At 49.7% G+C, this 12,641-nt stretch overlaps 1 protein-coding gene across 4 annotated transcripts in view; it reads left to right on the top strand.

The window, feature by feature from the left end:
• The window catches only part of LOC119967483 (transient receptor potential cation channel subfamily A member 1-like), a 645,844-nt gene that overhangs the window by 162,660 nt on the left and 470,543 nt on the right, over positions 1–12,641 (top strand). For all 4 annotated transcript variants that reach the window (XM_038800105.1, XM_038800113.1, XM_038800133.1 and 1 more), the window contains exon 7: positions 3,103–3,212. In XM_038800105.1, the coding sequence (XP_038656033.1) occupies positions 3,103–3,212 (110 nt within the window). The remainder of the gene's footprint in view (positions 1–3,102; positions 3,213–12,641) is intronic.

Raw genomic sequence — 12,641 nt, forward strand, 5'->3', positions numbered from 1 at the left:
CAAGGGAATATTTGGTTGAGGGGAGGGTGTGGGATGTAGGGTAGATTCAGGGTTGAGGGAGGGGGTGGGGAGTTTCAGCTCTTCGGTGTGGTAGTATGAGTTTTTAGTTTCATTCTTGGAATTTTTATTTGTGTGAAATAAGGTCCGACAGGGGATCTACCTCGCTAGCAGCATGAGGTTAGCTAGTGAACGGGAGCGATGTACGGGGAGGGTCTGCAGCTTGCTGCATATGTTTAGGCAGCTTTTGATGAAGGTGTGAATAGTGGGGAGAAGGGGTTGGAGGAGAGAGGTGTTGTTTGAGAAGAAGTGGTAGGGGAATTTCTGGGATGGTGGGGGAGTAGAGTCCTGACGGTGACTGGGGGTTATTTATTGTCCCATCAGGAGGGTGGTGTTGACTGTCACCTTAGGTGGGCTCTGGTTTTAGAATTATGGGGGATGGAGGGGAAATTCCCTTGTGGTGGAAATGGCTGACTTGAAGAGGAGAGGGGGTGAGAGACCTTTGGTTCCATTGGTTACGTGAATATGCGGGTTTGGCAGGCCCAGTAAAGCTAGAGTTTTCCTGCAGTTGAAGAGTTTGAGGACCGATGTGGTGCTTTTGCAGGAGACCCACCTGTGGGTGGAATATCAGATTAGGCTCCGTAAGGCTTGGGTGAGCCAGATGTTCCACTTGGGCTTTGACAGCGGAGCCCGGGGGGTGGCCATACGAATGAACAAAAGAGTTTGGTTCCAGGTGGGGAACATAGTAGTGGACTAGAGTGGCAGATATGTCATAGTCTCGGGGACATTGGAGGGTAAGTCAGTGGTTTTAATGAGCATATCAATTTGTCTGCTCCAAACTGGGACAATGTAGAGTTCATGAAGAGGATGCTGGTGGCCATATTAGACATGGACACGCACCATCTGATTCTGGGAGGAGATTTGAATTGCATTCTAAACACTAAGTTGGATCGATCTAAGCCGAAGTTGCTGGCCCTTCGGGGGTAGAGGAGGTACTGGCGACATTCATGAAGGAGGTGGGTGGAGCGAACCCATGTTGATTGTTGCACCCTGGCAGCAGGGAATTGTCTTTTTCCTCTCCAGTGCACAACGTGTACTTGCCCATTGACTTTTGTGTGATGGGAGAATCTCTGCTGCCAGGGGTGAGGAAAGAGGAATATTCTGTGACAGTGATTTCTCTCTCTGCACCTGGTGGATGTGGTCTTGGAGATGAGGAGGGTCCAGTCCAGCAGTTGATATGGAGTTTGGTTCTGGGGTTGTTAGCAGATTTGGGATTTTGTGTGAAGATGGCCAGGGTGATTGATGAATATGTGGAGTTTAACACAAATGGGGTGGTGTCGCCCTCGGTGCTTTGAGAGAGGCCCTGAAGGCGATGGTGAGAGGGGAGATAATCATGCACAAGGCGCAGGTGGATAGCGGCAACAGTTGGTGGATGAGATCTTGGAGGTGAACATAAAGTATTTGAGTGACTCCACCCCAGATCTTTAGGCTAGAAAAAAGAAGTTGCAGATGCAGGGGGGTCCCTTTAGGCAGGAGGTCCCTCTATTACAGAGGTCGCTGGGGGGAGGAGGGGTCCCTAGTACAGGGGTGCTCCTATTACAGGGGTCCTGGGGAGGGGCCTTCTGGTAGAGCGGTGTTGGGAAAGTAGTGCATTGTGGGGAGTGGAGGAGGCCCTCGGTTAGGCTCGGATGATCTCCACAAGCGAGACCCTGGCATTGTAGACCCCATGGCGGGTCACAGAGGTAACTCCTTAAGGGGGGGTTACCTCCTTGGCTCACCGTGAGCTCCACCATGCCAGGTCCATGCTGGTAGAGATCCGCAAGTGAGCCGCGAGGAGGAAATTGGAGGGGTAGGGGGTCGATATTGGAGAGTGTATCACATGGAGGATTGGGGCAGAGGGTTTTGGGGGGGGGGGGGGGGGGGGTGTTATTTTATTGTGTCATTGTTTATGTATAAAATTTGAAAAATGTGAATAAAAATACTTTTTAAAAAAAATGTGGCCCGAGGTGTGAATGGGGTGTGAGAGTATGAGGGATTGTTCGAGAGAAATAAAGAGAATGAAGAAAAAGAGATTGGGATAAACTAGCAATCCTTCTCTAATAGGAGAGGCAGTGACGTAGTGGTTTCACTGGACTAATAATCCAGAGACTCAAATGCTCTGGGGACCCAGTTCCAACCCGGACTGATGGTGGAATTTGAATTCAATAAAAAAAAAATCTCGAATTAAAAGTCTAATTAATTAACCTTTGTTAGTGTCACAAGTAGGCTTACATTAACACTGCAATGAAGTTACTGTGAAAAGCCCCGAGTCGCCGCACTCCGGTGACTGTTCGGGTAGACAGAGGGAGAATTCAGAATGCCCAATTCATGTAACAAGCACGTCTTTCGGGACTTGTGGGAGGAAACCTAAGCGCCTGGAGGAAACCCATGCAGATATGGGGAGAACGTGCAGACTCTGCACAGACAGTGACCCAAGCCGGGAATCGAACCTGGGACCCTGGTGCTGTGCTAACCATTGTGCTATCATGCCGCCCCTGATGACCATGTTGACCACGGAACCATTGTCGATTGTCATATAAACCCATCTGGTTCATTAGTGTCCTTTAGGGAAGGAAACCTTACTTGATCTGGCCTACACGTGACTCCAAATCCACAGAAATGTGGTTGACTCTTAAATGCCCTCAAGGATGGGCAATAAATGCTGGCCCCACCCAGCGATGCCCACATCCCAGGAACAAATAAAGAAAACAAAATGATAAATCTCACAATTACATTTTTTTGGCTTGATACCTGCAAGTTATTCAGAAAATTCAAATCGATTGTTCTTCAAAAGTTAGTCAACAAAGTTTTAATTTTATCTTTGATATCTACATCTTACAAGTTTCTAGTTACAAGCTCCTGAAGAAGTTTACAATAATCGCAATACTTCCAGGAATCAAATCTGGAAACATATTCCAAATATAAAATGTTTACATACATTGTTATTGTTATGAATTTATAGTAAATACACTATGAATTGTAAACTGATGGTGCTTCCTAGACAATCATTTGGTTGTAAACTAATCTGTATTCTGAATGATTTAATATTTATATTTATTGATCAAGGTTATAATAGAACAGCCATGATGTTACTGAAGCTGGGAGCTAGTGCCACAGTAGAAGACAACTCCGGATTTTCATGTCTCATGGAAATGATTATCAAAATGCCTACTGTGGTAAGAAGTTGATTACAGAACCTATTAAAGCAAATCCTTTATTATCCAGCATGCTTGGTGCATGGGTGTTGCCAGTTAATTGATAATGCCAGTTACCGGCAAGTTCTATTTTCAATCATTTCTGGGTGATCTTGTGGCATGTAATACTGCATAAAATACATCCTTGTAGGCAAAGCAGGGAAACAGCTCTTCAGTTGTTGAAATTGGAGCATCTCAAAAATATATGAGGAATGAACAGGGCTGTCTGTTTCCATGGATATATTATTCTGACTGGGCCTCTCAGTGATTCGGTGGATACTGACTCTGGAAGCAAAGTGCCAGCCCTGCCTTTTTCTTTCAGCTCAGGGATTACTGAAACTCTGGAGAGCTGACTCAAATCTTTGGCTAATTTTTAAATTCCTGCATGCTGACTTTTAACTTCCTGGTGAGTTTACCTATGATCTGAGCTGATTTAAAAAAATAAATCTGTTTGAAATGTTGGTTAATAGAGAATTCTAGTTGGTACAGTGCAGGATAACACAACTTTACTGTACAATGAAATATAACCCATATATATACAATTCAGAGAAACAATTACACTTAACTATGAGTGTACTAGTTACATATTAGCTGGTGATACTAACATCACTGGATTTATTTCCTTAACCCCTGGGAAGATCCATTTCCAAGATACAAGGATCAGGCAAATATAGTGGAAACTGGATTCAGTGGATCTCAGCCCTCTTCCTTGCGTTACATAGAACATAGAACAGTACAGCACAGAACAGGCCCTTCGGCCCTCAATGTTGTGCCGAGCCATGATCATCCTACTCAAACCCACATATCCACCCTATACCCGTAACCCAACAACCCCCCCCCCCTTAACCTTACATCTATTAGGACACTACGGGCAATTTAGCATGGCCAATCCACCTAACCCGCACATCTTTGGACTGTGGGAGGAAACCGGAGCACCCGGAGGAAACCCACGCACACAGGGGGAGGACGTGCAGACTCCACACAGATAGTGACCCAGCCGGGAATCGAACCTGGGACCCTGGAGTTGTGAAGCATTTATGCTAACCACCATGCTACCCTGCTGCCCCAAATGCGTTGTTATAGGGTTTCTGGAGCTGAGAAAAATAAACATCTAACACGTTAATACAGCTTTCATTCCTACAAACTTGATAGTAAAAAAAACTCCCATTCATGAAATCATTGAAAACTTTTATATCTCATGTCTTTAATCTCTTATAAAAACAAATACATTTCCATTTAGTCACCACATCAAAGACATCTAATATTGTAATAACCTCTTTAAGCTGTCAATCAAACTATTAACTAAACCCCTTGCTAAGGTAATTATAACTTTTGAAATTCAGCCAAGCATTCATAATAACACTGTTAGCCCTTGGGAAAATGTAAATAAAGGGCTCTACTGAGGCTATTAGATCTGGGACTGAAATTACAATAACCTTGTATTATTTACACATCCATTGCACACAGGCAAGTGTTGCGGCAGGGAGTTCCCTAGGTGCCCTGCATCATTTTCCTGGGATTCAATTCATTTGGCACCCCCATGAAGGGGCTAGAGGGTCTGCAGTGATTCTGGGAGTTCAAAATTGGAGGGAACATAGAACATACAGTGCAGAAGGAGGCCATTCCGGCCATCGAGTCTGCACCGACCCACTTAAGCCCTCACTTCCACCCTATCCCCGTAACTCAATAACCCCTCTGAACCTTTTTGGACGCTAAGGGCAATTTAGCATGGCCAATCCACCTAACCTGTCTTTGGACTGTGGGAGGAAACCGGAGCACTTGGAGGAAACCAAAGCAGACACGGGGAGAACGTGCAGACTCCGCACAGACAGTGACCCAGCGGGGAATTGAACCTGGGACCCTGGCGCTGTGAAGCCACAGTGCTATCCACTTGTGCTACCATGCTGCCCTAAAATTTCAACTTGCCTAAGGACTGTCAGGTAAGTTTTAATTTATTCTATGTACATTTTTCCTACATCCAGGATATTTAGAGGCAATCAGGATCATCAGCAGTGAGAATGCCCTGATCTTGGAAATCTGTAGGTCTATGTGGTTGCCCTCAAATCTATCCATTTTTCAAGCGAAAGGTTGGACTTGTGTGCATGTTTGTGCTGATAATTCCCACAGGCCATATACATGACCCAGGATAGGAAATAGGAACACTGTTGAGGGTGGGGAAGATCTTCTCCTATCCAACTTTGGAAAGAGGATGCCTGGAAAATCAGAGCATAATTTGGCTGAGGAAGAAAGGATTGGTTAATTACCACTGATGATTCCTCACTGCTGTTTCATAGTTTCATAGAATTTACAGTGCAGAAGGATGCCATTCGGCCCATCGAGTCTGCACCGGCTCTTGGAAAGAGCACCCTACCCAAAGTTAACACCTCCACCCTATCCCCATAACCCAGTAACCCCACCCAACACTAAGGGCAATTTTGGACACTAAGGGCAATTTATCATGTCCAATCCACCTAACCTGCACATCTTTGGACTGTGGGAGGAAACCGGAGCACCCGGAGGAAACCCACGCACACACGTGGAGGATGTGCAGACTCCGCACAGACAGTGACCCAAGCCGGAATCGAACCTGGGACCCTGGAGCTGTGAAGCGATTGTGCTATCCACAATGCTACCGTGCTGCCCTGTTGGTGTACACACGTATGTGTGCATGTGTAGTGGACAGCATTAAGGTCAGTTATAATAATAACTCTTTGAGACATCAAAATTGCATTTGATCAAGTGTGGCTCCAAAAAGCCTCTGCCAAATAGGAATGGGGCGGGGGGGGGGGGGGAGGGGGGGACTCTCCACTAGTTGCAGTTATCCCTAGCACAAAGGAAGGCAGTTGTGGTTGTTGGAGGACAATCATTTCAGCCCCAGAACATTGTTTCAGGTGTTCAGGAACTGTCCTTGGCCCAGCAATCTTCAACAGCTTCATTACTGACCTTCCCTCCATCATAAGATCTAAAGTGCGATGATCACTGATGATTGCACAGGGTTCAGTGCTATTCATGACTCTTCAGATGCTTAAGCAGTCCATGTCTGCATGCATCAATACCTGGACAACATTCAGGCTTGGGGTGATAAATGTAAGTAACATTGGTGCCACAGAAGTGCCAGGCAATTACCACTTCCAACAAGACACTACCTAACCATTAATCTTGATGTTCAATTACATTACCATCGCTGAATCTCCCACTACCAACTCTTGGGGTTACCACAAACCAGGAATGTAACTTGACCAGTCATATAAATACTGTGGCTACAAGAGGAAGTTAGCGTGGCAAGTAACTCACCTCCTTATTCCCTAATTCCACCATCTACACGGCACAAGTCAGAAGTGATAGAATACTCTCCACTTGCTTGAATGAATGCAGCTCCAACAGCATTCAAGGAACTCAACACCATCCAATACAAAACCGTCTATAGCACCTCATCCAACAGTATAAACATTCATTTCCTCCATCACTGGTACCATACGACAGCAGTGTGTATGAACTACATGATGCACTGCAGCAACTTGAGGCTCCTTCATCAGTACCTACCAAACCCATAACCTGTAGCACTTAAAAGGATGGGGGCAATGGACACACAGGAACACCACCAATTGCAAGTTCCCTCCCAGACACATACAATCCTTCCTTGGAACTATATTACTGTATCTGGATCAAAAACCAGGAACTTGTTTCCTAACAGTACAGGGGTTTGTCAGTTGGGTGAGGCTGTTGTATGAGGCCACGATGGCGAGTGTGGCCACGAATAAGAGGAGGTCGGAGTATTTTCGACTATACCGAGGAACGAGGCGGGGGTGTCCCCTGTCCCCCCTACTTTTTGTGCTGGCAATTGAACCTCTGGCTATGGCGCTGAGGGAGTCGGGGGATTGGAGGGGGCTGGTCTGGGGTGGGGAGGAGCACCGAGTGTCGCTCTATGCGGATGACCTATTGTGTGTGGCGGACCCGGTGGAGGGAATGCCGGTGGTGATGTGGATTCTCCGGGAATTTGGGGATTTCTCAGGGTATAAGCTTAACTTTGGGAAAAGCAAGCTGTTTGTGGTACACCCGGTGGACCTGGAGGGGGGGGATTGGGAGGCTTCCACTGAAAAGGGCGGAGAGGAGCTTCAGGTATTTGGCGGATCAGGTGGCCAGGAGCTGGGGGGCCTTGCATAAGCTAAACCTCACAAGGCTGGAGGAGCAAATGGAGGAGAAATTTAAGAGGTGGGACATGCTGCCGCTGTCTTTGGCGGGTAGGGTGCAGTCAGTCAAGCTGACGGTGCTCCCGAGGTTTCTGTTCCTGTTCCAGTGCCTCCCCATCCTTATCCCGAAGGCCTTTTTCAGGCGGGTTAACAGGAGCATTACGGGTGTTCTTGGAGCGGGGCAGGGATGGGGGGGGGGGGGGGCTGGCGTTGCCCAACCTCTGTGGGTATTATTGGGCTGCCAACGCAGCGATGGTGCGTAAGTGGGTAATGGACGGGGAGGGGGCGGCATGGAAGAGGCTGGAGATGGCATCCTGTGCGGGTACGAGCCTGGAAGCGCTTGCAACGGCGCAGCTGCCGCTCCCTCCGACGAGGTATACCACGAGCCCGGTGGTGGCAGCTACCCTCAAGATTTGGGGGCAATGGAGGCGGCACAGAGGGGAGGTGGGGGCCTCGATGGGGTCCCCGATGCGAGGAACCACCAGTTTGTTCCGGGGAGAATTGATGGCGGGTTCCTGAGTTGGCACAGGGCAGATGTCAGGAGGCTGGGGGACCTGTTCATAGACGGGAAATTTGCGAGTCTGGGTGAGCTGGAAGGGAAGTTCAGGCTCCCCCCGAGGAACACCTTTAGGTACATGCAAGTAAAGGCGTTTGTCAGGCGGCAGGTGGCGGGGATCCCCCTGCTGCCGCCGCGTGGGGTCCAGGACAGGGTGCTCTCGGGGGTATGGGTTGGAGAGGGGAGGATCTCGGAAGTGTACCAGGTGATGCTGGAGGTAGACGAGGCCTCGGTGGAGGAGCTGAAGGGTAAATGGGAGGAGGAGCTGGGTGAGGAGATTGAGGAGGGGACGTGGGCGGATGCCCTAGAAAGGGTGAACTCCTCCTCTTTGTGTGCGAGGCTTAGCCTCATACAGTTTAAGGTACTGCACAGGGCTCGTATGACCGGGACAAGGATGAGCCGGTTTTTTGGGACCGAGGACAGGTGTATTAGGTGCTCAGGGAGCCCAGCAAACCATGTCCACATGTTCTGGGCATGCCCAGCGCTGGGGGAATTTTGGAAGGATGTAGCAAGGACGGTATCGAGGGTGGTAGGATCCAGGGTCAATCCAGGCTGGGGACTCGCAATATTTGGGGTTGCAGTGGAGCCGGGAGTGCAGAAGGCGAAAGAGGCTGGTGTTCTGGCCTTTGCGCCCCAGTAGCCCGGCGGAGGATTCTTCTTCAGTGGAAGGATGCGAGGCCCCCAAGCGTGGAGGCCTGGGTCAACGATATGGCGGGGTTTATTAAATTGGAGAGGGTGAAATTTGACCTAAGGGGGTCAGTGCAGGGGTTTTTCAGCAGATGGCAACCATTCCTAGATCTCCTGGCAGAACGGTAAAAACAAAAGGTCAGCAGCAGCAGCAACCCGGGGGGCGGGGGTTGTCTCTTTGTTTTTGTTTTGGGTTGAATATCTGTTTTTTGCCAATGACGGGCGTTAATGTATTGTTTCTTTTTTGTATTTACCGGGGGGGGGGGGGGTTCTGGGTTTTTTTTTGTTCTTAGAATTTTCTGTTATTGTTTTCTTTTTTGTGAAAATGTGAAAATTTGAATAAAAATTATTTAAAAAAAAAAACAACATGCAGCGGGGCAAGATCAAGAACGACAAAACCTTGCGGTGGAGAATCGAGCTATCCACCTATAATTACGAGATCTTGTATCACCCTGGCAAGCTCAACGAACCCCCAGATGCCCTCTCCCGAGGTACATGTGCCAGCGCACAAGTGAACCAGCTCCGTGCCTTGCACAACAGCCTTTGCCATCCGGGTGGTCACTCGGTTGTACCATCTGGTCAAAGCCCGCAATCTGCCCTACTCCGTCGAGGAAGTACGGACAGTCACCAGAGACTGCCAGGTCTGTGCTGAGTGCAAGCCGCACTTCTACCGGCCAGACCGCATGCGCCTGGTGAAAGCGTCCCGCTCCTTTGAATGCCTCAGCTTGGATTTCAAAGGGCCCCTCCCCTCCACCGACCGCAACACCTACATCCTTAGTGTGGTCGATGAATTCTCTAGGTTCCCCTTCGCCATCCCATGCCCGGTTATGACGTCTGCCACCTTCATCAAGGCCCTTGATTCCATATTCGCTCTGTTCGGTTTCCCCGACTATATCCACAGTGACAGGGGATCCTCGTTCATGAGTGATGAGCTGCGTCAGTTCCTGCTCAGCAGGGGTATCGCCTCCAGCAGGACGACCAGCTACAACCCCCAGGGAAACAGGCAGGTAGAAAGGGAGAACGGGACGGTGTGGAGAGCTGGCCCTACGGTCCTGGAAACTCCCAGCTGCTCACTGGCAGGAGGTCCTCCCTGACGCGCTCCTTTCCATTCGGTCACTGCTGTGCACCACAACTAATAATACGCCCCATGAATGTGTTTTTGCCTTCCCTAGGAAGTCTACATCTGGGGTGTCGCTCCCGACTTGGCTCACTGCACCAGGGCCAGTCCTTCTTCGTAGGCATGTCAGGCACCACAAGGCAGACCCTCTGGTGGACAAGGTACGCCTGCTCCACGCGAACCCCCAATATGCCAACGTGGAGTTCCCCGACGGCCGCCAGGATACAGTCTCGCTCAGGGACCTGGCTCCCGTGGGTGCTGATCCCATGCCCACACTCCTCCCTACCCACGCGCCACCCTCTTTTTCCCCGGCGCCCCCGAATTCAGCCCCACCTGGTCCATCCCTCGTTCCCCTGCCCACACTAGAGGACATAGAAGACTTCTGCTCGCTCCCGGAGTCATCCCGCCACTGGCCAGCACCAACACCGCCACCACCTACGCTGTCGTCGCCGACACCGCCTGTGCAGATGTCACCACCACTGCTGCGTCGCTCGCAACGGAACGTCCGACCACCGGTCCGACTCAACCTGTGATGGGCACAGGGTTGCCCGATGGACTCTTGATTCCCTTTTTCCCTACCCCTCTCTGTAATTATATCACTTTTATGTATTATAGTTTCACATCACCCCCGCCGGACTCATTTTTACAGGGGGTGAATGTGGTGATCTCTACCACTGTATATATGTGTGTGCTTGCATTAGGGTATGTATGACAGTACCTGTATTACAGGTTTGCTGGTAAGCCCCTGCCGGCTAGCTCCGCCCCCAGGGAGCCGTATAAATATGCATGAGTTTCCCTGAGATGCCATTCTTCAGCTGCAGCCAGGGGAATAGCATCTCACTGTAATAAAGCCTCTCTTGTACCTCATCGAGTCTTTTGTGTGCAATTGTTAGCGCCACACCATGACAGTATTTTTCCCTTTCCATCCATTCACCTGCTTTCTCTGTCCTCACTCTCTCCTGCATCCTGTCTTTCAGTTCAAAACAAGATAGTACAGTTCTGCGCAAACAATAGTCAAGACTATAGTCTCTGGTTCTGTCTCTTTTCAGCGAACCTCCCCTACACCCTTTCATCGCTGCCATGCTTGTTCTCTGTCCAGGTAGTTAGCCCACACAGAGTCGTTTGGCTCTGCTGGGGTGTTGAAATAATGTTCTTTACTCTAGTACATGACCCAGAGACTGGCCAGGAATAACATGCCAAATCGCACCCCACTTTTGTAGAGCGTCAATTTTGCCCTGTTGAACTTGGCCCATTTCTTTGCCAGGTCTGCCCCAATGTCCTGGTCGACCCGGATTCTGTATCCTTCCCACAAGCTCACTTTTGTTTGCCTGGCCCACTGCAGAATCGTTTCCCAATCCTGGTATTTATGCAGTTTTGCTATAATCGTTCTCGGCTGCTCCCCTGCTTTGGGCTTTGACCTGAGCGACCTGTGTGTCCTGTCGAGGTCTGGGGGTTTGGGAAAACTATCTCTATCAACCAGGTTGTCCAGCATTTGGGCAATATAGTCTATCGGGTCTCTGCCCTCGATGCCTTCTGGCAGGCCCAGAATTCTAATGTTCTGCCGCCTGGACCTGTTCTCCTGATCCTCGACCTTCCCCTTCCGACACTCCTTGCACGCCACCAACCTTTTCACCTCTGCCTCAAGAGCAACAATCCTTTCACTCTGGTCCAGAGAGGCTCCCTCGAAGTCCTGGATAATTTTTACCTGCGCCTCCACTTTCTTCCCCAGGCCATCGATGGTGCGTTGGAGGGAAACCATTGCGTCCATCACCACCACCTGGATCTCGGTTTTGTTTTATAAATTTAGAGTACCCAATTCATTTTTTTCCAATTAAGAGGCAATTAAGGTGGCCAATCCACCTAGCCTGCGCATCTTTCAGGTTGTGGTGGTGAAACCCACGCAAACACGGGGAGAATGTGCAAACTCCACAGAGACAGTGACCCAGAGCTGGGATCGAACCTGGGACCTCGGCGCCATGAGTCAGCAGGGCTAACCCACTGTGCTGCCCTGGACCTCGGTTTTTATTGCTTCCTTCATGGTGGCCAGCTCCATTTTCAGGAAGATCCTCCCCCCATCCACTGGTGGGGAGGAAGAGGCTGTTGCTGGTGTCAGCGCCAGTATCGGGTCACCGGTCTTCGCCGTCTTGGGCACCCGGGGCTTTCACCTCTCCTTGTGGGTCCAGCGACTCATCCGCCCATTGGTCATGGCCCTTTCCACCACTTCTGCCCCCTCGTCGGCCCCTCGTACTTCCGTTCGCAGGCATCTTCTTCTCCGCTGCATCTCCCCTTAGGATTATTTTCTGTTGGCCTTTTAGGCCAAATTCTTCTGAAAGTAACTTTTTTGACTCTAGTTGGGAGGAGAGCCATGTCACAGTCCTTGAATACTACGACACCGACCTTTATTTCTTCTCTGGACGTCACAAGCCCAATGTCAGCTCCGACTCAAAAAGTGATGATATGGTCCTAGAAGACTATGGCTCAGACGAAGGTTTCATCATTCGAGATGGCGACCCCAGTACCGAATCCGACACAGAGGCGGATGTGTTCTTCGGATTTGAGGATCTTCAGCCCAGCACATATGACATCCCGACTCGTGAGTGCAGGATTATGCTGCGGTCTAACACCAAGAGACAGAGCGGTACAAGTCCACAGAGAGCGGCCTGCTGCCACACAGAGAGTGGTCCACACACCACAAAGGGTCCCAGCCTCTACACAGAAAGCGATGAAAGACTCAACAGCGAGACAACTGCACGTCTCCACACAGAACGTAACTCCAGTGTCACAAGCCTCCTCAGCGAGCTCGTGGACAGCCTCCACGATAGAAGCAACACAAGTCTCCAAAGTGCAGTCCTTGCATGAAC

This window comes from Scyliorhinus canicula, chromosome 1 (genome assembly GCF_902713615.1).
Source record: "Scyliorhinus canicula chromosome 1, sScyCan1.1, whole genome shotgun sequence".
Lineage (NCBI taxonomy): Eukaryota > Metazoa > Chordata > Chondrichthyes > Carcharhiniformes > Scyliorhinidae > Scyliorhinus > Scyliorhinus canicula.